The sequence below is a fragment of the Atractosteus spatula genome, chromosome 6 (genome assembly GCF_055471065.1).
Source record: "Atractosteus spatula isolate fAtrSpa1 chromosome 6, fAtrSpa1.hap1, whole genome shotgun sequence".
Classification (NCBI taxonomy): domain Eukaryota; kingdom Metazoa; phylum Chordata; class Actinopteri; order Semionotiformes; family Lepisosteidae; genus Atractosteus; species Atractosteus spatula.
In genome coordinates, this window is record NC_142711.1 from 43698375 (window position 1) to 43722572 (window position 24198).

General features: G+C 37.9%; 1 protein-coding gene across 1 annotated transcript in view; it reads left to right on the forward strand.

Annotated features, from left to right (window-relative positions):
- The window catches only part of vps41 (VPS41 subunit of HOPS complex), an 86261-nt gene that overhangs the window by 54542 nt on the left and 7521 nt on the right, over positions 1 to 24198 (forward strand). Inside the window, exons 8-25 of the mRNA XM_088919399.1 lie at positions 1303 to 1422; positions 2398 to 2544; positions 5038 to 5104; positions 5968 to 6065; positions 7111 to 7243; positions 8156 to 8271; positions 8970 to 9026; positions 9296 to 9357; positions 9442 to 9523; positions 9926 to 10018; positions 11166 to 11293; positions 14612 to 14756; positions 15284 to 15325; positions 15434 to 15484; positions 16056 to 16193; positions 20424 to 20478; positions 21989 to 22129; positions 22939 to 23075. Coding sequence (XP_088775525.1) covers positions 1303 to 1422; positions 2398 to 2544; positions 5038 to 5104; positions 5968 to 6065; positions 7111 to 7243; positions 8156 to 8271; positions 8970 to 9026; positions 9296 to 9357; positions 9442 to 9523; positions 9926 to 10018; positions 11166 to 11293; positions 14612 to 14756; positions 15284 to 15325; positions 15434 to 15484; positions 16056 to 16193; positions 20424 to 20478; positions 21989 to 22129; positions 22939 to 23075 — 1812 coding nt within the window. The remainder of the gene's footprint in view (positions 1 to 1302; positions 1423 to 2397; positions 2545 to 5037; positions 5105 to 5967; positions 6066 to 7110; positions 7244 to 8155; positions 8272 to 8969; positions 9027 to 9295; positions 9358 to 9441; positions 9524 to 9925; positions 10019 to 11165; positions 11294 to 14611; positions 14757 to 15283; positions 15326 to 15433; positions 15485 to 16055; positions 16194 to 20423; positions 20479 to 21988; positions 22130 to 22938; positions 23076 to 24198) is intronic.

Below are 24198 nucleotides of genomic sequence, written 5' to 3' on the forward strand. Positions count from 1 at the left end.
TTCGAGGACTGAGACACAGAGGAACCTCCATCACTCCGTTACAGAAATGTTGCGAGAGAGAAAGGGAACTGAAAGTAGATGTACTGTGTTCAACTGTCCTCTTGTGGTGAAGATGCCAATTACACTTACAAGTCCTCAGCCTTCTCCTGAGCTCAAGGACCCATTTACCTAACACGCTGGGAGACTGGAGTTGGACTGTTGTTTATTTGTTGGTTTATTCCTTTTCACAAGATTTATCATGTGGTGCCATTTATCATGTTGTGCTTTGGCTGCAAAAGAGCAAGTAAAGTTCAGTTCCACACTGAAAAATATAAAGAAAATACACAAATTTTCAGTTGTTGAACTCTTTTTGTGTGTTCACGCCAGGGCTTTCTTTCCACTGTTCTCAAATTGTTACGATATATCTATAATTGGATATATGTCGCCAGTTCATTTTCTTCACTTGCATGAACCATTCTGAAGAAAGGTTCTGAAGGAGGAACTGAGAGAAGACATCACTGCCACGAAAACCAGTAGTTAAATTGTTTGCATTATAGAAGTCTGACTTGATGCTAAATGCAGTAAAGTAAATTAGAAAGTAAAACTCAATGCAGAAGCATTTTCTTCCTCACAATTCTTCAATTGAATAAACTTTTCTGTGCAGTTAGACTTTCCTGTAAGTGGTATCAATAATAGACAGGTCATCACACACTGCAAATGCTTATGAAATGCAAAGGAGGGGACACTGCATGGAGCTTGTAAATTCTTTTGTTCGGGCATGAAAATGAGCGTGTGTTGAGTGTTAACTTTGAATATGAACTGTTAATCTGCTGTTTTTATTGTTGATGGTTGAACTTTGTTACAGATAATACTCATTTCTAAATAATTAATTCAGAAGGAGGAATACTTTTGCCTTTGAAGTGATCTTAAACATTTTTGCTAGCACAAATATTTTTTTTTAGATTTAATGAAAACAAAACATCTCCTGTTCCTTGTCTTTGTCTTATACCACTTTTCTGCAGCTGTGTGTGAAAAATGATATTTGCAAAATGATCTTAATATACATCTCACATACCTATTAGAATTTTCTTAATGTTCAAACACTGTTATACTGAGTCTCTAGTGTAACTACTCATCATCCCAGAGACAAAGCTGTAGGTGTCTTGAACTTAAGTCGAAGGACTGAAGCTCTCAGTCTTTTGCTGTATAGTATATGGTATGCGAGCCTTTGATAAAATTACAACCTTCCAACGTTGACCAGGGGTAGTCCCGTCATTAATGTAACATCCACTTTATAACACAGAGTGTTTTCTATTCTTCCAGCTCATGTTGTATGAGAGAAACTGGCTGAACCGCTGGAAGACTGTCACTTTACACGAAGGAGAAGGCACCATTACCAGCATCAAATGGAGAGCAAATTTGATCGCTTGGGCAAACAATGTGGTAAAATTAATACAAATTAGGATTGTATTTACAATATTTGTTTTATTATCTGAACAAATATTTTATAGGATGTATAATGCCTTACTCACATTAAAATTTGCCAATGGTGTTTTTAGGCATTTGCCTAAAATTGGTTTCGAAAATTGGCTATTAATTAAGTATGTAAAGGATATACTGTACTGTATGCATTCTTGTCTTACATAGTGAACATAGGTCGGATGGATTTCTATTTCATTTTATTTCTTGTTACATTTGAGGACTCCTACAAAAGGGACACGGTACTTTTGGATTCATAAGATGTGATTTTTTTTAGATGCAGCCCTGCATGTTAATTTCTTTTTAAACATATGGTTTTAATATCTTACTGTCTTCTAGCAGAACATTTTTGTTTACATGAAAAACAAAACTTTCATTTTTCACTTTGTCCATCTTTTCCTTGATCTAGTTGCTGAAATAAATCTGCATTTGCAGAGATTAAATATGAAATTCTGTTAAATAATTAGAATCCAATCATAATCGCAATGCAAAATGCATTTTAAAAATAGTTTTTATGATCAAATCCATTTGATGTTCCTGTCAGAAAAGGAAATTATGATGTAAAGAGATGTTAACACACAACCTGACAGTAATTATAAATATGTAGAAAATGTATAACAGTATATAATACTTATTGACAAAAACAAAGATCATATACAGTTTCCAAAAGTGGGAAGTGACTTTATATAACAAAGGAAAATATTAATTGAATTTGTTTCTTTAGGTTTCTGGGGGTTTGGGTTTAGTTAATCATACATGTAACATATATAAACTGCATTTTTTCACATCTGAGGTTGTCCAAGAAAATGTGAATGGTAACTAATCATGGAATAAGAGTCTTTATTAGTATTGTCTTTAAGCACTTTTCAAAGAATGCATTAGAGGTCTGCTATAACTACAGGCAGAGTCTGTTTTCTTCTGTTACCCGCTGTTTTGCAGGGTGTCAGGATTTACGACTTTAGCACCAAGCAGCGAATCACCACTGTGCTGAGGGACAATACCAGCCTTCGTCCGGATATGTATCCCTGCAGCCTGTGCTGGAAGGACAATACCACTCTTATTATTGGCTGGGGAACATCTGTTAAGGTACCGAGACCTTTTATCTGCAGGGTGAAAAAAGCAAAGTCTACAAAAAAAACTAAATTATTGGATGCAGGGGCTGTGCAGCCAAAAACTACAGCCACATGCAAACAAATTTAGCATCCGTCAAACGTCCCATTCTTCTTAAAGAAGTTTTACACCTAGTTACCAGTATACTGAACAAACAGTTTGCATTTCACCAGAGATTGCTCCTGGAGGAGGTAGTGAATGTTGCTGTCTTCTAAAATATTACATACAGTGCATGTCATTTACATTTTATGATACCTTTACAATCATACGATCATTACAGAATCAGAGGAAAAAATCAAGGGAAAAGACAAAAGCAAAACAAATGGAAACGTGTATGAGTGCTGTTTCAATGTGAAACAATCTTCACTCTGTAAATATACAGTATAAATAATAAGTTAAAATGTTTCTTGACGATCAGAAACATAAATCCTTATATTCATAATCCAAATCATGAATTTCTTTTGAGTTTAAGATTTATAGGGATGCACTGGTCTTGACTCCCCCAGTTTAGAAAAGTCATCCAGCTTAAAAACCATTTGTTTGTACCGATTGCTTACCCCAGACTTCTTATTTGTGTATTTGGAAACGCAAATATGCAGTAATGATTCTGTTGTGTCTTTTTATTGATATTTAGCTGATATTCTCTATTCACAACTTTTTTCTTCAAGTAAACAGTGTGTAAGTGACTGTGAAGAACAGAATTGTTGTGCCTTAATATTTAGTAATTTCCATTTAATTCCATATACTGTATTTTCATTTAGTCATGTGTGTGTGTGAATGGAAGTATTAGAGTTTTTTACCCAAGTCATTAACTGTTTTTGAGTTCCATAGCTCTAATATAACATACAGTACATCATTTTATATTAGATATTATCATTTATCGCTGATACACTGTGTGCAAAATAATCTTCTAAACTCTGGTTATTCTCAGCATTATTTTCGGTATTTGCACAAGTTCTATAAACGCCCATAGATGGATTACTAACGCAGACAACACCTGAGACAGCAGTATCCTTTCTGCTCTAGGTGTAGATCATGGACCAAGCATGGAAGAAAACACACAGTGTTGGACAAGCTACATGGAAACCACCACTTAAAGTGTTGCCACTCACTAAAAACTCTGTTGCCTGCAGTTGCCAGATCTGGTTTCACAGGGAAAACCATTTATACTCAGATTCTGTGGTTGCTAGATCTGTGATTGACGAGGGTTGATTGTATTTAAATGTCACAAAGTACTGTTTGCAGGCTTTGTTCAGTTGGTGACATTAGGTGCCTTAGGCCTGGGATAGATGCTTGTGCTCCTTTTTTATTCTACACTTGTTTAGGATTTAACATTTCTTTAGTACAGCTGTTATTCACAAAACATTTCTTCTTTTGCTCAGAATCTGCTATTCCAACATGTTAAAAAAATTGTTTATCAGAGTGTGCAGTAAAAAAAAAATCTTTGTTGTAATTGTGAGTGTCCTGAATTCTTGTCATTGGGCATGCAATGAACCTTATTAAGATGGATCTCAAGGAATCATGAACAATGAGAGACTAAAACAGCTTGGAATCTTTTTTTATTTCAAAGAGCTCAGTGCATTATTTGGAAATCTCTCCTCTTTCACCCCATTTCATGTCAAGGGTCTGTCTTGGTTCTGCTCTGTGAAGCGGAAGGCCTAACCAAGGCTGGCTTTGCTGACCTTCCAGGAGTTTGAAGATGTCCTTTTTGAATATCCCCAAAGTCTTCTTTGTTCTTTGTTCAAGGCTAAGCTGGTTCAGTTCCTTTAACTCGTCTAAATAATTCATATCCTTTACACCTGAGACCAGCCTGCTTGGCCTTCCATAAAAAGAAGACCTGCCGTAATCTCATTTTTTATAGTGCAAAACCCAGTCTGAATCCAGTACTGCAGATGGTGGTCTTATTTGATAATTATTCAGCTTTTAACACACTGCACCATCTTTTCGGTTGTACCAGGATTTTAACATTATGTCCAATAATGTGTTTAATCTTTGTATTGTACTGAATGTCTGCATTTTTGGGTGAGTCATGCACAATACTGGGGTCAGTTTTATCTACTCTGCTCTGTGCTCTATGACCTTTATTTCACACTGTCCTTAGGCCTGCAGTCCTTTTCACCAGCATCAAGGCTGAATGATTCCCCTATAAGAGAAGTTATCAAATATATATATTTTTTGGATCTAAGGTCAGTGATGATAAGTTTTTTGGGGGGGTAATCATGCAATCAAGGGGTTGCTGGAAACCTCTCTAGGCATCTGAACAAGATTGAATAAAATTTAGTCATAAGATATTGCTTCCACTAACATGGAGACATGCTGATCTAGAATCGTCCCCCCCCCCAGTGATGCTATGACCTTGTCAAAATGTCATGAGATTGATCCTGTGTCTTCAACCCATAATGTGATTTTAAAATGGAGGGGTACACGTATGTTTTTAAAATCCGTTTTGTTATTGTTTTGATTTTCCAGATCTGTGCAGTGAAAGAACGGGACCCAACAGAAATGAGAGACTTACCCAGCCGCTACGTTGAAATTGGTAATCGCAGCATTTTCTCTTGACGTTACAGTGTTGGCATGCAGAAGGGAGAGGGCGAGTGGTTGGCACACAAAAAAAAACCTGCTGTGAAGATGTGCAGGCTTGCGGTGGGAATTTGTGACCTTAGAGCTGTACCCACTGAAGAGCCAAGACATAGAGAGCAGTCTGTGAGCTCAGCAGAAAACCCAGCTTCAGGCATATACAATTGCTCTTGTGTTTCAGATCCAGACAGGGTAAATGGTTTCTGACACACTGTTGTAAAAGGTTAGTTTTCATGCCATGATTAGGAAAAGGAAACATTTTCCTTTTTTTTTTCCTTCCGTGAAAGCACATCTGCTGCTTTCACAGAAGCAGGCATCAGTCAGGCCCTCCTCTTGCTTGTGGATCTATTAGCAGTGACATGCCTTGCGGTGCCAACAGTGAAAATCAAATGTTCTAGACTCTTAGACATCGAGTGTGAAATGTCGCCTTGGCAGCTGGAGCAGCTTGAGCGCTGCTTTTGACACCCGAATTTCGCTAGACGTGTGGTATTAACACTTGACCAGACCTTTTCCAATCCCGCTTTTTAAAAGGTCAGTAAACGGTGGAGATTTCCAACATTATGTTTCCAGCTGGTCCTGCCACACAGACCTGAGAGAATAAAAAAAAACCAACAGGGTCATGACTGTGTTCTAATAGGCTTCAATCTGGAATCCTTTGTACACAGATAAAGTAGGATTGTGGTCCGTCTTCAAATATTAACGTGCAAGACTGGGATGGGATTGTGTGCGTGCAGCGGTTGGTGTGAATACAGCTTGTTGTGCCCTGTTGCCTCCTGTTAAAATGCATGTCTGTGCTGTAATGTGCATGTCTTCCTCTTCCAGTGTCTGCATTCGAGACAGAGTTCTACATTAGTGGGCTGGCGCCTCTTGCAGACCAGCTGGTTGTTCTCTACTATGTGAAGGAGATCTTGGATGAGCAGGTAGGAAGCTATTCTAATGTCCACGTTGGTCGTTCTTTTGAGCATTTGTTGTGAACGTTCAGACAAAAAAAAAAGCAAAAAGAGACCGTTAAAGTAAATACTCAGTGATGTATTTCTTTGTCAATGGTATTCTTTGCATTGGTGCCTCATTGTGGAGGTTTTGAAAGAGTCAAGCCACTTTTGTTCGCTATGAAAGAAAGAACAGGTCTTTGTATTTCGCTAAGTGATCACAGTATTTCATTGAAAAACACCTGAGTGATTTACACTGTCTATATGTTCTCAGTATTGACCCTCCAGAAGCAGAATAAAATCACTGGCATATCTGCTCTGCTATTTCTTTGATGCAGATAGCTGGTCTGTTTTTAGGAAGATTTGACTTTGTTGCTTAACCCCTAAAAAACCTCTGAAAGTAGGATATCTCAATCCTATAGTTAGGTGAAACAGCTGCACAATTGCTCTGCTATCATGTTGACCAGCTAAAAGCCTGTGCTGCAGATTGTTTCTCTATTCATAATAAATAGGAAAATATACCTATTATATCGCTTTTACACTTGCAGTGCTCTAATGGTGAACACCCTTTCAGCAGACTGGCAGAATAACCACTTTACTCACAAATTATAATTGTGCTGTCTGCTGAAGTGACATCTTTTATGTAGAAAGAAAATAAAAAAAAATGTTTCACTTTAAGAATAAATAATTGAGTTCTTTTTCCTTACAGACATACTGACATGTCTGACATCTTGCAAAAATGGACATGCTGAAATGTTAAAAAGTAGAGGCTGTAGTACGCGGGTTAAACTGTTTATACAGTATAATCCTATGGTATAAGTAGCTCTTTATCAGGGTCTTAAATGTTTTAGCAAAATATATCTGTGGGATCAAAGCAGAGATTCTTCATGTTCTAGTATGTTGTGGTTTAGAGCACAAGAAACATTGCTAACGTAAGGAGGGCCTCTCTCTTGTTTGGCTGCTGTGAGGTGATTGATCTGAGGGTTTCTTCAAGCCATTTCCTGAAGAGTTTGTGCAGCTACCTGTCCTTCTTCAGCAGGAGGAGGAATTCAGGGCTCGGCCTCGACTGGACATCATCCAGCCACATTCAGAGAGCTTTGAGGAGATCTCTTCCGATGCGCTGACCGTCAGGAACTTCCACGAGAATGAGTGCAGGGATTACCGGCTGGGTATACAAAACACAAGTGTTCTGGTTAACCTGTTTACTTGAACAGATTTCCCTGCTCCCTGCAAAAGTCTCAAAACAATGTTTTAATAAAAACTGCTGAATTTTGTCTTTCTACGACCGTCTATAATCAGTTAAAAACAGCAAAAAGGGCAGACTGATAACATTGAACAAGTAAAGATTTATTCCATGCTGAAAAGAAAAGAGACGATTGGCTCCACATCTGAAACATTGTGTCTATTTCTTTTCAGCATGGAATAAACCTTTACTTGTTCCTTTGCAGCCTGTGCATGCTGACGCAGCTACCTAATTGGAGTGCTAAAATAGCTATGTTTGTGCATAGGCAAGAGGCAACAAGAAGGAAATGACAGAATTAAATATTTTTTAAATATTTTTGTTGATTCTGGTTTATGTTTGTGGTTGGGGGTCACTAGTCCAGCACATTTCTCCAGAAATGAACAGCTACACACAGCCAAAGCCAGAAATGAACAGCTACTCACAGCCAAAGCTAGAGATAGAGAAATTGTAAAAAATACAATTAGCTTTATGGATAGTGCAATCTTTAAAATAAAGATTTACTAGACGTTTGAAATGTCTATGACAGCACCATTACTTAATTGGTTAAAGCTCTTGCCTAATAAACGGGTTTTGCCTTGAGTGACTGAAAAGTTGTATTTCTGTAATTGGGTACAGATAACATCTGTACTGTTGATAGAATACTATAAGGGCATATAAGCGTGTTAATCATAAATGATTTTAATACCTAAAATATCACATTTCTGCCTCTGCTGATATTATCGTATATGGAATTTTGTTCTTCTTCATCCTCAGTCATTGTGTCGATTTCGTCCTTGTTAAGGACACTTTAAGTCAACTTGGCCACCCTGTTGTTTCACTGGACCCTTTATCCTTACAGAACATTCCGAAGGCGAGTCTTTGTTCTACATCATCAGTCCTAAAGATATCGTGGTTGCCAAGGAGCGGGACCAGGATGACCACATTGACTGGCTCCTTGAAAAGAAGAAATACGATGTAAGCTTCAGTGCTACTTTGCCACTTTAGTTGTCCCTTTTTTATTTTATTATTCAGCCAAGCCTTCAATGACATTTTGTTCTGCGGTTTGTTAGGCCTATAGCTTCAATGAAAGAAATGGATTCTTACGTTTCTTATTTGTGACAAACACAACACATCTGGGGAGACAGTGTGATCAGGGTCCTGGAGAAGTCTTTTTCAATATTTTTGTTCTCCTTAAAACTGATATTGTTAGATCTTAAAAGGTGTTCTTCCAAACAGTTATGTTACATCTCTTTGTTGAAACCCTTCCCCATAGGTTTAACAACCAGTTCTCAATAGTAATCAATATTAGCCTCACCCTTTTTTTATCAGGTCTAAACTGCATTTTGGATTTTGTGTTTAAGCTTTTCATTCGGCTTCAAGAACTTTGAGTGCGATTGCGTTCTGCAGTGTGTACTACAGTATACAGGATCTTTAAGGTTGAGGTTTCCTCAGCCTGGGGGAAGACTGTTTACAACTCGAGTCTGACACTTCTGTGGGTTGTGCCACACAGCTGTCCCTTGTTCCTAAGACTGTGGTTTGAATTGGTGTTCTGAACGCATGCAGTGTGCCACACATGCTTTTGTATTTTCTTCAATTCAGATGTTCCCAGATCCTTTAGTATCTGAAGTATTCTGTTTATGTTTTGAAACTGAAGCTCAGGTTGCCTTTTGCAGGAAGCTCTGATGGCAGCTGAAATAAGCTACAAAAATATAAAACGGCATGATGTTCAGGTATGGCGTGGCGATTCGTTTTTCTCATTACTTAAGGGAAATGCACTTTCAGTTTTAAAGAAATGATGAATTTTTGCTTAATTTGGGCAAACGTTTGTTGTAACTACATTGTAATCATGGAAAGCTCTCACCATTAAGTGGATCCCTTTTCAGAAATGTTCATTTTTTTCTTTGGTAATGTGTCTGTTCGCTCTTCTTGGAGTGTTGTCCAGTTTTATAGCCAGTCTCCTTTGTATATAATTTATATGTCAATTTATTTCTTTGCGCAGAAAATCGGCATCTCCTACATCAATCACTTGGTGGAGAAAAAGGAGTATGAGATGGCTGCAAGGTACATGTTCCTTTATTCTTGTGTGAAATACAGAGGGGTTGCAGTGACGGGTATCTGATAGGACATATTTATCTTCCTGTTTAGAAAATGTCAGAAGGTGCTGGGGAAAAACATGGACCTTTGGGAAAATGAAGTGTACAGGTTCAAGACTATTGGACAGCTTAAGGTAAGCATCATTGAGAAACCCAGGAGAGAGAATTAATGAGAATTTCAAGGCTAGATTGCAGTTTTTTACTTGGCAAAATATCTTGCACATACCAAAATATTTATGATTTTCACAGCTTTTAAAACTGATTTAGATCTCCCACACTCTGGTAACCCTAAGTATGATTTTGTTCTTACTTATTTTGCACTAAAAGGAAAATGTGGTGCGATGCTGAGGTTAAACGCATTGTTGTAACAGGGAATTAAATATGTTTCAGACCTGTGATTTGTGAGCTCAAAGTGTTATGTTCACGCAATGCATATCTGTTCTTATATTTTTGTGTTGTAAGGTTACACATATATTCATCAGAAGCTGATGCAGATCCTTTGCTTTATTGAGAACCACACTTCCCTGTTCTTGCAGGCCATCAGTCAGTACTTACCTAGAGGGGACCTGCGGTTGAGACCGGCCATTTATGAAATGATACTCCACGACTTCCTGAAGAGTGACATTGAGGTACGCTGTCATCATTCACTGCTCACGTCTCCCAGGTGATGGTTTCGAGACATTCGTTTTATTAGTTTAGAACCCAACTAGACATTAACTGCCACACTTTGAGGAAATTGTTTCTATCAAAAAATGTCAGTCCTTAGAAGAGGCTGTTCTAAGGACTGCTTTCCAAGGACTGTACATGGGAAATTGTAGTCGATGTTTCTCCAGTAGTGCTTACAGACTGTAAGAAAGTTAAACTGGCATTCACAAAAAGGGTAAAATGGTAGTGGGTAAAAGAGTGGATGAAGAATCTTCCACTGTGAACCTTGGTGTTCCATACTAACTGAAACCAAAATCCATTTCTCCTTTGACAAAAACAAATTATTGCAAAAAATGCTAGTTTAAGACATCGAACATACCTGTATTAAATATAATATAATAATAAGTAGTGAAAACATTTTATATTTGATACTATAACTTTTTTTTAGGTATTCTCTTAAATTTTCCTGAAGGGAGGGACTCGCATTTGATAAAACCCACAATTTAACTTCTAAAATTCAACATTAATATTTTTGATAAAATATTAGGAAAATTAGCAGATTTACAGCTAGTCAATTAAAAATGGGATTTTTGGGCCAGGTATGCCTTTTCCCATCATGCATCCATCCATCCATTTTCTAACCTCTTCTTCCAAATCAGTGTCATGGGGGAGCTGGAGCCCATCTCAGCAAGCAACTAGTGCAGGCAGGGTACACCCTGGAAGTGACACAAGTCTATCGCGGGGCACACACAGACACAAACACAGACAAGCACACACTCACACCAGGGCCAGTTTTCCCAGAAGGCAATTAACCTACCAGTATGGTACACACACAAACACGGGGAGATCATGCAAACTCTACGTAGATAGCACCCTACAGTGTAGGTCTGGAATTGAACCGAGGACCCCAGCACCACCAGACAACAATGCTAACGCCTCTTTCCCATCACTGATGTAAACAAAATTCTTGCTGTAACCCAACTCTTAAGCCCCTTAGAGATTTTTTGTCCCAGTATGAAGACTTCATTGTAGGTCAAAGGCTGTCTTACAAAATGAGCAAATCCTGTATGTGCTTTGATAGCACCAGGTTTTGTAACCTAGAACCGACAATGTCACTGTCTCACATTCAAGGGCTTTGCTATGCTGATCCGAGAGTGGCCAGGGGAGCTGTATAACAACATGACCATTGTCCAGGCTGTGAGGGACCGCCTGAAGAAAGACCCTGAAAACAGGATACTGCTGACAACTCTGGCTGAACTGTGAGTACCCCCGAGCAGCAGCTACTCTCCAAGCAAGGCTTAAATATTTTATACAGTCTGTCCCAAAGCTCTTCTCCATTATTTTACCACATTTCATGTACAGTGTCCAGTGAAAGTATTGGGAAAGTGAAATGTAATCTGACATTTTTACTATGACATAGGTAGGTCCCTTTTCAGGCCATAAAGGCCCATGGAGAAGGGGGGGGGGGGGCAAGGGCCACCATTTTTCTCGACTATCTGACACTGGAAGTGAAGGTGATGTTGTCAGCATCACGCTCTGGCTGGCCTATTACACCCGGAAGGATTTACCCCCGGTACTCATTTGGAAAGCAGGCTGAGGGGGCCTGGGAGCCGTTATGAAGGAATTAGAGCAAGCTACATCGCTTGGCCCTACCTGGGATTGAACCCGGGACCTTCCGGTCAGGAGCTAGACGCCCTTGCCGTCTGAGCTACCACGGCTCTTACTATGACGTATAACAATTAATTCTCAAACGCATGATTAATAAGTACAACTCCTGATTTAAGTCAATTCAGTTTCACCCACTTGGATAAATTAAACAAATTGAGGGTGTTGAACTTGTTTATGTTAAAAGAGTAAAAGGCTGATAAACTGATTGTTGTTGAGCAATTAGGCACTCATTAATGAGCTGTGAACATCTTATCCACCTGTCTCAATTTCAGTGTTTGGAGTCCCTAGTTGAGAGTCTTTGTGACAGCGAAAACTACTTTCTGTTGGAGAACTTAAAAGCTGAAAGAAAATAAATCATTATCATGGAGAATGAGAAAGGCTTAAAGCATATATTGTATAATTATTACATTGTGAGCTATGTGGGTCACAGATGTCGTGCAGTTATTGCCTCAAAGAAATATGAAACCAAATACTGATTTTTCCACATTTTATATTAAATCAGTGGGTTGAACACAAAATGTGTTATTGTTCTAATGTGATCAAATGTTTGTATAGAATTAACCCAAATTAAAGATATATTATGTAATAATATTGGGCAAGTGGAGCAATGGTTATGGGTCTGGACTTGTAATGGGAACATTGTACAGTAGGTTCAAATTCCAGAGATAAAACTGAGATACTACTGTTCTACCTTTAACAAGGTATTTCACCTGAATTGTTCCAGTGAGGTATGTACACAACAGTATAAATAAGTGCAAAATGTAAGTTGCTTTGGTTAAAAACACCAGGCAAATAAATAGGCAAATAAATCTAAAAATTATCATTTATATTAATCTTATGATCACAAATACAAATTATTTTAATCTCATGATCACAAATACAAATTATTTGATTAAACAACATGCATATGAGGTTTCACTTTACTGTCCCAATACTTTTAGAGGGTAATCTTTTTTTAAGAATCACCTCAACACTTCTGTTTTGTCTGTATAGTTATAGTTTTCCTCTATAATGTGTTAATCAGCTTTCAATGTCAGCAACATATATAGTTTAAGGCCGATTAAAAATGATGTTCTCATACAGCCAGCTTGCAACCTGTTAACAACATATTTCCCTCAATCCTGAATGATAAATCATTGTAAATCATTAGTACTCTTTTTTGTTCTGCAAAGTACCTTTCATCAAGTACATTATTACGATACATTCTTAACTTGTGGTATACGGTAGTCTGTGTTGTGATAATCAAACAGCTTTAAAATTACATTGGGCTGTAGGCTAGGGCATACCGTATTTGATTTGCATCTTTTCAGGTGAAAAAAGTTTTAGCAATTTTATACAGTATATGTTTTATCATAATTATATAAGACTGGATACCAGCTCTTAATATATCAGTACAGAAACAACACTGTACACTATACTCCTTTGAGGTAGTAAGTGCTACTTGTAAAAAAAGGTTTCTACACACTTTAATACAGTTTCCATAATGCTTGCCTTCTCAGGCTGACCAGTCATCTGGGAGAAATTACTGTTAATTTAGTAGTTATTTTTTATTTTCTTATCCTTAAAACTGAAGTTACCTCGAATGTCTTAATCTAGTCACCATCGTAGAGCTGTAGTTCAAGTAGGTAGCTGCGTCAGCATGCATATGCTGCAAAGGAACAAGTTAAAGGTTTATTCCATGCTCAAAGAGAAGAAAGGAAACACAGCGTTTCGGCTGTAGAGCCATCTTTTGACTGGAAAAATGGAACAAGAATTTATTTGAAATTGGATGCTTACGTTTTAAGAAAATGTGACAGGAACTTATGTTTTAAGAAAAGGATTATTTTGTCAGGGCTTAATTTTAAAAGCTGAAGGATGTACTATATTTTAAACAGCTAATCACACACATGGTTTGAATAGTTATAGTACCTTTACCTTAAACCTTAACTTCCAGTGACATCACATTTAAGTAGAATTGCAAATACAGAAGATTAAAGAAGTTAAATGTCAGAACAAACTCTCAAGAAAAATAAAATAAGTTGATGGCATTACTTTTCACTCCCTTTGATACAGCAAACCTAAATTTATCAAGCTGCACAAAATTACTTTGTGTCTATTACAGTAGAAGACTACTGTGTCCTGTCTCAATCACTATCGCCCCATGGCACTCACACCAATTATCATTAAGTGCTTCGAAAGGCTAGTCATGGGCCACATTGAGTCCAGACTCCCCACCTCTCTGGACCCTCTCCAGTTTCCATATTGTCCCAACCGGTCTACCGATGATGCCATATCCCTCGCCCTTCACCTTGCCCTGTCCCATCACGATAAGAGGGACACTTACTGTATGTAAGAATGCTGTTCATTGACTTTCAACACAATCATCCCCCAAAACCTGATAGAAAAACTGAACTTGCTGAATCTCAACGCCTCGCTCTGCAACTGGATTCTGGATTTTCTGACTGAGAGACCTCAGACAGTCCAGATTGGAAACAACATCTCTAGTACCACCATACTGAACACCAGAACCCCCCAGGGCTGTGTACTAAGCCCACTCCTGTTCACGCTGATGACTCATGACTGCACTGCTAAACACAGCACAAATCACATCAAGTTTGCCGATGACACAACAGTGGTGGGCCTCATTAGTAACAACTTTGAGGCACCATACAGAGAGGAGGTGGAGCAATTAGCGGACAGGTGCTTAAACAACAGTCTGTCTCTGAATGTAGATAACACCAGAGACTGTCACAGAAAGCAACAGATTCAGGGCAGGGTACCCCCTAAATGGGACATCAGTCCGTCGCATGGCAGACAAACACATACAGTACATGCACACACTCACACCAGGGCCAACTTTCCCAGAAGTCAAACCATATATTTTTTTTAAATACTGAATGCTGTTATATAAATTACTATGTTTTATCCAGGTTTACATATGACCAGCGTTACGACAAAGCTTTGGAGATCTACTTGAGACTGAGACATAAAGATGTCTATCAGCTTATTCATAGACACAACCTGTTTTCCTCAATTGAAGATAAGATCGTTCTTTTGATGGAGTTTGACAAAGAGGTAAGTGGAGGGATATTCCTATAAAAAATGTGTTCTGGATAGTAATGATAACAGTTATTGTAAAGTAGTGTTCATGCTCATGGCTTAAGGAGCTAAGATGTTAATAATATACAACTTGTTTCAACTGTGATCATCTAAATCAACTATTGTTCAACTTAAGCAGACTTGGTAAACCATATAAAAGTGAGCAATAGAAATAGCGTACTTTTAGATTTAATTTTTGCAGTCCACTTTTTGAACACTTTAAAACTGGCCAATATTTTTCCTTGTGGTGTACAGTGTTACTGTCAAGCACCTTCAAGTACAGGATTAGAGGTGGGAAAGTGAAGAGATGAGAACTGCTTCAGTCTTCACTTTGAGCTGTGCGAGCGTAAGGGTGCTCACTTCAAGTGTAACACATTTCAGAGTACAGCTACTAGTTTAAAAGTGGCCTAATTCACACATTAAGTAGAAGCAGTCTCTGCTTCTAGTTGTGGTACAGTGTTTTTTACCAGAACAATAAAATTAACCTTTTTTGCATTTCTCAGAAAGCTGTTGATATGTTGCTGGACAATGAAGACAAAATCTCGGTGAGTTCAACCCTGATTAGAATTTCTGTAATAGGAATTTATGATAAAGGAGAGCAGAGTGCAGCTTAAAGTTTCCATTTTTGAATGTTGATTTTTTTATTCCTACAGATAGACAGGGTGGTGGAGGAGTTGAAGAATCGTCCTGAATTACTGCATGTAGTGAGTACTGGGAATGAAAATGTCTTTGTCCCTTCAATCCAGTCATGTGGCTTCGATAGCTACTGTAAAAATGACATTATTGTGATAAGAAATAGAGATTTCCTTGATATTTTAATTTAAGTTGTTAGGTACTTGTTTCAAATTTTATTTTTTTTATCATTTGTATCATTTTTGGTAAAAGAAAAATGAAACACGTGAAGAATACATGATACACAAAAAAAACACTCTGTTACTTGTAATATACTACAAGTGTATCAGTACATTTTGGCCCCAGGGTTTGTACATTGAAGCACCTGATTGAGACTCTTAATCATGCAAAATACATTTAAAAAATATAAAGTCAAAGCTAGCTGGACAGTTTTCCTGTAGTCAAGTCACACTACAGAGTATAGACAGGAAGCATGCAAAGGAAATACCAATGAGATGTGGAGAGCAGGACTGTTACTAGAAGTTCTGTGTCAGTGTGTTTCATTTATGAAGGGGGCCTCAATTTTTTAAACAACCTTATCTAAATATAAAATGTCACCATTTTTCTGTGATGCTGAGTTCCTGTGTATAATTCTTTTGCCAGTACCTGCATAAGCTGTTCAAAAGAGACCATCACAAGGGACAGAAGTACCATGAGAAGCAGATAGGATTGTACGCGGAATATGATCGCCCTAACCTGCTGCCCTTCCTGAGAGACAGCATTCACTGCCCATTGGAGAAGGTACAGATCATCTCATGAAAGCTCCACAAATTGAATCTTAAAAAGAAACCAGGGTATCACCTTAAAAATTGTGGCTGTGTAGTTTATTCCATACTCCCACAGACCTTTGTGAAAACACGTGTCTCCTGTTCCTTGTTTTAAACTCACTTCCCTATAGTTTACATTTGTGTTCTTTGGTTCATGTGTCACTGTTATTCCACTGGGACTGTTCAAGACTAACAATATTCAGTTCTTACAACAAATCAGATCAGAAGACTATTAATCTAGTATTTATCTAGTTGTTTTTCTTTGGACAGTGACCAAAATCAGTGCATTGCACAATTGTGACTTAATGTTAAATTCTATACTTTTAACTATCCTAACGTTCATTTGCCATTTTGCTTCAGCACTTCTACAAGATATAAATAATGCAATATAAACACCTAAATCTTTTAACTCCTAAATTCAGTATTTCTCAATTTCATTTCTATAGTTCGAGGTTCTGGAGGTTAAACTCTGCATCCATCTACATGAAATGTTATGTGCTGGCTGTTTGTCCATTCTTTATTTTTTATTAATAATAATAATTGCTTACACTTATATAACTGAACACTCCACTCAAAGCACTTTAATGGGGATTCCCCTCCACCACCACCAGTGTGCAGCCCCACCTGGATGATGCAACAGCAGCCATAGTGCGCCAGAACACTCACCACTGCCCAGCTATCAGTGGGGAGGAGAACAGAGTGATGAAGCCAGTTCATAGATAGGGATTATTCAGAGGCCATGATTGATATAGACCGATGGGAATTTTTGGCCAGGATGCCGTGGTAACACCCCTACTCTTTTCGAAAGACACCCTGGGATTTTTAATGACAACGGGGAGTCAGGACCTTGGTTTTATGTCTCACCCGAAGGACGGCGCCTTTTTACAGTAGTGTTCCTGTCACTATACTGGAGCATCAGGACCCACACAGACCGCAGGATGAGCACCCCTTACTGGCCCCACTAACACTACTTCCAGCAACAACTTTAGTTTTTCCCAGGAGGCCTCCCATCCAGGTACTGGCCAGGCTCACACCACCTTAGCTTCAGTGGGTTGCCAGTTGTGAGCTGCATGGTGATATGGTTGCTGGTGATTCATTTCAATAAGCCTTTATGAATTTCCTTTGCAGCTTCTACAATTTTTGCTAATCCTTTTATATTGGTATCTTTTGCCAAATTGGTGACTAGTTTGATTAACTATAGGATGATATCATATATAATGATATATCTATCATTAATCTAAATTATGAAGAGCCGTACAGTAGTTCTATTGCAGATTCCTGTGGTACTCCACTTAATCACATCAGTTTGAGTATTTGCCCAATTTCACTTTATTATCTAAACATGAACCGGTTCTAATTCCAACTGCATAATAAGTGAATAATTTTAATTCTTACTGCTTATAATTTAAAAATATGATTTTATTATTATGATTGCTGTAGTATATGCTCTCTTTGCATCCATTACTGCTGCTGTTTGTTCAAAGAAATTTCACATTGTATTAAGTCAGAAGACGTCATACAAATGAATGGTAATATAAAGCAGGCATTTGTTGTAACCTTAGTTGTTTTTTTTTTCTTTCACAAAAATACATTTATGAAAATTCTGACCTCATATACCCTTCCCATTACATCTGTGTCTCTTTTTATTTGCATTTGTTATCTCATAATTTATACATTTATCATTTATTTATGAGTTACCTAAGAGGTGTTTGGCAAATGTGAACATTTCGTTCTCCTCTTCAAAGTGTATGCAGTAACGTGAATGGCAGTGCAATGGTCCTGAGCACCATTTTCTGCCTCAGAAATCTATTTTCAGAAATCTGTTCTTAACCCATGAGCACCCGCCTTGCCCCCTCTCCCTGCATAAATCCATCTGTCCATCCATTATCAGAAAGCTGCTTATCCTGTTAAGGGTTGCAGAAAGCCAATGTCTATCCTGAAAGCACAGGACGCAAGGTGGGACTAACAGTTGCTCTTTTTTCCAGGACAGAACAAGGTTATGGAAATAATTATTACAACTAAACTAGGGGACCTTCTTTATGAAAGTAATGTCCTAGGAAACAGTCAACACAGATTTACAAGTAGGTCTTGCCTAATCAACTTGTTAGAGTTCCTTTATCAAGCAACAATAGTAATTGATATAAGCAAGGCTGATGAAATAGTGAATTTAGGTTTTCAGAAGGCTTTTGGTAAAGTATAATCATATAAGATTAATTCACACATTGCAGGCAGCAGGTGTTCAGGGAAACATGGATGTTTCAGTTGAGGATTGGTTTTAAATAGAAAGCAGAGGGTACAGAAAATAGGTGAGTACCTAAATTGGGACGATATAATTAATGGGATGCCTTATTTATATCAATGGTCTGCATTCCAATAAAGATAATAAACTACTTATGTTTTTAGATGATAGTAAATTAGGAGGACTAGCAAAAACCTTGGAAGAAACAAATGAAATCAAAATGTTTTAGATAAAATCCAAGACTGCAAGCACCTGGCAGATGCTGTTTAATGTAAATCAAGTGCAGAGTGTCCCAGGTGGTATAAACATAAACTATAAATACAAAATGGGAAACACTGAGCTAGAATGGGCTACTCATGAAAAATATTTGGGTGTTTATATTGACAAATCATTTACATATCTTAGACAATGTGGGGAAGCAATTAAGAAGACTTAAAATGTTAGGATGTAGAGTATCGTTGAAAACAAAAAATAAGCAAGGCCTCATTTAAAAAATTGTGTACAATTTTGGTCACCACATTGTAAAAAATATATTTCTGCCCTGGACTCTTCTAGAGAAGAGCAACCAGATTTAGTCTGGGACTTCTTCTACACTGAAAGACCAAAAAAACTGAACCTTTCTAGTCCTGAAGACTTACAGAGTTCCCAGTACAGTTAACGCAGTGAACATCTTCCAAATGAATAGTGAAACATGAACCTTATCCAAAGGGTTGTGGGAGTATGGAGCAAGCTACCCAGTCATTTGGCTAAAGCAAATACTTTGGTTTCCTTCAAGAAACAGCAGGATGAGATCCTTAAATGAATTAGCTGATGACTACCAAATGGGCCAGGTTGGATGAATTGTCTCCTACTGTTCGTAACATTTCTGTTCTTATATTCATAAGTATTGAACAGTGAGTAGGTATAGTTAAAATATAATCCAGAGTGGCTTCAAAAACATTAAAACATATTAGGGGACGGAGCAGTGGTACTGTGGCTAAGGATCTGCGCCTGTGGCTGGAAGGTTGCCGGTTCAAATCCCGCAGCCCTTTGGGGATTCTGTTGGGCCTCTGAGCAAGGCCCTTAACCCCAGCTGGTCCAGGGGCGACGTATAAATGGCTGACCCTGCCCTCTGACCCCCAGCTTCTCTCTCCCCGTCTGTGTGCCTGTGTGTCTCATGGAGAGCAAGCTGGGGTATGGGAAAAGAAAAAAGAAATTATATATGGCTGATAAAGTGATCTTATTTTATGAATCTGATGTCCACACTGTTATTCTCTTTAATAACCTTATTTTATTTCTTTACAATTTGGAATTCTGGAAAATTAAAAAAGCTGAAAAGAAAACGATGATAAATGTATCTGTATACTCATAGCGTGAATATTTCCAAATAGCCTTTGCTAAAAGATAAATCTCTTACCATAGCATGTACATGGAGAAAGCTTGTCTGGTTATATACAGCATCACCACCAGATGGCAGTCACCACAAGTCAGCAAAGTCTCTTTTTCCCAGGAATGTAATTACCTAGGGGTGTCCACCTCGTGTGCTGCCCAAATTCAACATACTTTATTCTGGTTTTCTTGTTAGCTGAAGTCTAAATGACTTCTTTACATCAAACAGATGCTTAATTGGAAATTGACATAATTTTCACCTGTCTCCTCATTCACCTTTTTTGGCTGCCTATAATTCCTTGCAGAGCTTGACATCCACGCGCTAATCCATAGAGCCAGCCTGATGGAGGAATTCATTAACTTTTGCCTTTTTCAGTGATTTTAACTGAAATGGAAGGTCATTATTAATCTGTAAGGGTATTAGGATTAATACATTTCTACCATTGTCAAGGTATGCTTTTAAAGCATAGTCTTACTATTTAGTGAAATGGAAATCTAGAAACCCTTTAATTGTATAAATGGATTATGAAAGTATCATAGTTCAGCAAAGAAAGTAAGCGTGATATTGAAAAGCATAATTATTTTTGTGTGTTTCAGGCACTTGAAGTTTGTCAACAGAGAAACTTTGTGGAGGAGACTGTGTTTTTGCTAAGTGAGTATGTTTATATAAGGTATTGCATTAGAATATAGATTGCGTCTGTTATAGTCAGGCTGGGCTGTCCAGTCCTGGTCCTGGATGTTGTGTCTGCAGGGTTTCATTCCAGCTCCGTTCTTAACAAGCTAAAGCTGTTTACTCGCTTAACTGTACAAATTAAAGACTTCCTCACAGCTGTTCTGGCGATGCAACTTCAAAGAAACCTTGAAGGCCTCCAGAACCAGGACTGGACACCCCTGTACTAAGGGAAAATTGTGGGGGTTATATTTATAGCTCTACAGGAAGGCTTTAAAAAGTCTCTTTGAGATTAATTGAAACAATAACAAGGAGCTATAGTATGCACCCACTGTTGCCAGCAAAGAGGCTCCTATTGTTTTTCCAGCTCCCCAATATAGGATTAAAATCCTTGAATCTTTGTTTTAGGTCCCACTAGTAGGAATTATTATTACTGTTGATACACAGAGTTCAGAGCTTGTACAGTAAACTGTGCAAAAATGTCCATAAGGTTTTATGTATTTCTGTGGAAGTATCATGCCAATGCCAATGTAATGTCTCCAGGACACTCTCCAGGAGAATATTTATCAGGAACAGATGACAGGATTATTTATTGAGGAAATTTAAAAAGTGCTTCATTGTGTAATAGGAAATTGTAGGGATGTAAGAAGTAACAGTGCAGTCCCGTGCAGGTTTATGATATAGCATTTATATAGTGGATATACCTGTAATGGATTTGAGCAATGTAAAGAGAAAATCGATCAACTCAGAACATGTAAAAGTCAAAACAAAATAGACTTTAGAAGGAATGGGAAAGGAGGATGAAGTCTCCAGAAAAATCTTTAAGAACTGTTTATTTAGTTGTTGAAGTTGTACAGTATTTCATTTTGAGGGTTCATTCTTATTAATTTCATTTGCTTTATTGGCATTACCCTCATAGACTATTCTCCTCTCCTCAGATGTTTGGGTATAAAGTCCTTGAACACAAGCATGCCATTTTAAAATCCTCAGAGAAACTGTTCTGAGACAGTGGAGACCTGCGTTGTAATTTTTGGTATCTGCTACACTTTGGGTCTCTTCGTAACTCATCCCTGCCTTTCTTTTTCATGTGCAAGAGCAGCTTAAATGATGGATTTTTATCTTCATGAAATTTACGAAGGCTCTCTGTTGGACAATAATTACCCAATTAAAGTGAAATGAGTTATTCAATAGCTTGGACTTTTTATCTTATTACACAGTTGTCTGAAAACTGTACTATTGATTATCGAATCTATTAAGATTCGTGGAATCACGAGTTTCAGGTAGGTTGGAAGCTGTTTGAGGTGTCATATAAAGAGAAATTAATCGGTAATGAAATAATAAATGTTCACATTTGAATGAAAGGGGAAGACTTGAAAGAATTGCTTGCCTCCAAAGGTAATAGAAGAGAGCTTGAGATCCCAAGCGCAGATCATTTGAAGTGGATTTACCTTCAGAAACTGCCTCTGTACAATAACTGTAATTACCCCTGCAGGCAGGATGGGCAACAGTCGACGGGCTCTACAGATGATAATGGAAGAGCTCCATGATGTAGACAAGGCCATTGAGTTTGCCAAGGAGCAGGATGACGCTGAGCTGTGGGAAGACTTGATCTCCTATTCCATTGACAAGCCTCGTGAGTCTCACAATCATAGGCTGCTGTGGATAACTGCTGTGGTTCTTTTTGTCAACATAACAAAAATATCAGTGCCGTTCTATTCAACAGCAGTATTTCAGGTTACAGGAAAGCCAGTTGTGAAGGCTAGTCATGTACAATTTTTATGTTTGTCTTTTAGTTTCATAACATGATGATGCTCCATTAAAACTGTGAACTTAACACAGTTTTAGAGTATTTTCTGTCACACCCCAAGCTGAGCTTAAAAGTCAGTCAGTCAGGAACTTTAAGTTGAAAGTTAGTTTCCCTGACTTATATATTAAAATCATACCAGCTGCACTAACTGATAAATTTGCAATAACCTAATCTTTGTTTGAAATGTGTACTGTATTTTATGTCCAGGGTATGTAATGTCCATACATGCCAATAATACTTCCATATTAAATTTAGGACACATAAATACTTATACTTTTTGTGTATCTGGGTATGTTAAAATAGTTAAAATACAGCACTCATGGATGTACTTATGTTTAGGTCTTTTTTCAGCTAATTTAAATTAATCTTAGCTTGGTTTTTCTTGTACAAAAGGATCAGAGGTGCTTAGCAACTATACAGCATTTATATAGTGGATTTGAGCAAAATAACAGATTTTCAAAATTGTAGAGAAAAAACTTGTCAGACAATAAAATTAGAAAGTTAATTGAGCTCTATGAAATATGCAAAGACAATTGAAATACTAAACAGAAATGCACCAAAACTGATGAGGGTTTATTAACTCTTCCAACTAATAATGATGTATTCTTCAAACAAAATCACCTTCTTCTGTACAGCCTTTATCACAGGCCTGCTGAATAACATTGGAACCCATGTTGATCCTATCCTCCTGATTCACCGCATCAAGGAAGGCATGGAGATCCCGAACCTGAGAGATTCATTAGTCAAGATCCTGCAGGACTACAACTTGCAAGTATGGGAAGAGCTCTGCCTTCCGCAGTCTTATCGGTCATTATGATTGCTTTAAGCTCTTCAGCAAAATTATTGGAAATGCATGGCGTGTGTTTGGAATGTAACTTTTACTGTGATGAATAATTCTAATCACAAGAATCACAAGAATAACCAATACTTTATACTGTATATACAGTATATCTGCAGGTGGTGCACGGTATGGGAACCTTTGGAGTGCAGGTTTAGTCCAGACTTTACTTGTTTAATACTGGTAGATGCTGTTAGCTGACTGTGGCTGGGATTTGCCATGTGTGATGCACAACTGGTCAAGCACTATCAGAGTCGGATGGGCTTGAGTCAGCTAGAGTTTCCTTACAGCTTATAGCACAACAGAGACCCTTGTAATGTTCCTGTCAAATGTCAGCTTGATGTGCTGTCGTGAGATCTGCATCGCCCCAGTCTAAGTGTTACTGTAACTGTCCTTTGAGGTATTGTGGGGCTCGCAATGTGAAAATGGCAGAGAACTCTGACAGCTGCGTGTTTCAGGGGCTGAATTGCTACATCCTCATTGTGCTGGTAACAGTGAGCTGAGATGATCAGCAATAGCCGATTCCAAACTGTGTTTTGAGGTGATGGGGTAGGGTATATACAGAAGGTATATTAAAATGTCTAAAAAGTATTTTGTGACCTTTTGGAACAAAACAGAGCAAAACAAGAATGTTTTTTTTTTCCTTAATGTATCGGTTAATGTTCTTCAAACATTGCTGCAGTCTCACAAATAGAAAGCATTGTGTAGTAATAATGAGTTTTGATATCAGCAGTCTTCCTAACAGTTCTGATGTAATGTACAAAGCAAAAGGTTTGAGAACCCCTCAGGATTTTCACATATTTCATATTTTAAATCTAAAATGTTATTAGATCCCCATCTAAGTCCTAATAATAAAATTCACCAAATGAAACAAATTATGATACTGCTTTGACATTGATCTGTCCTCAATTGCAGCAATAACTACAACTAAATGTTTTTTGTAACCAGTTTGCTTCAGATCCTGCCACAACATTTCGATGGGATTTAGGTCCAGAGTTTGACTGGGCCATCGGAAATGTGGAATTTCTTCTGCAGCAATTGGTTGTTAGATCTGCTT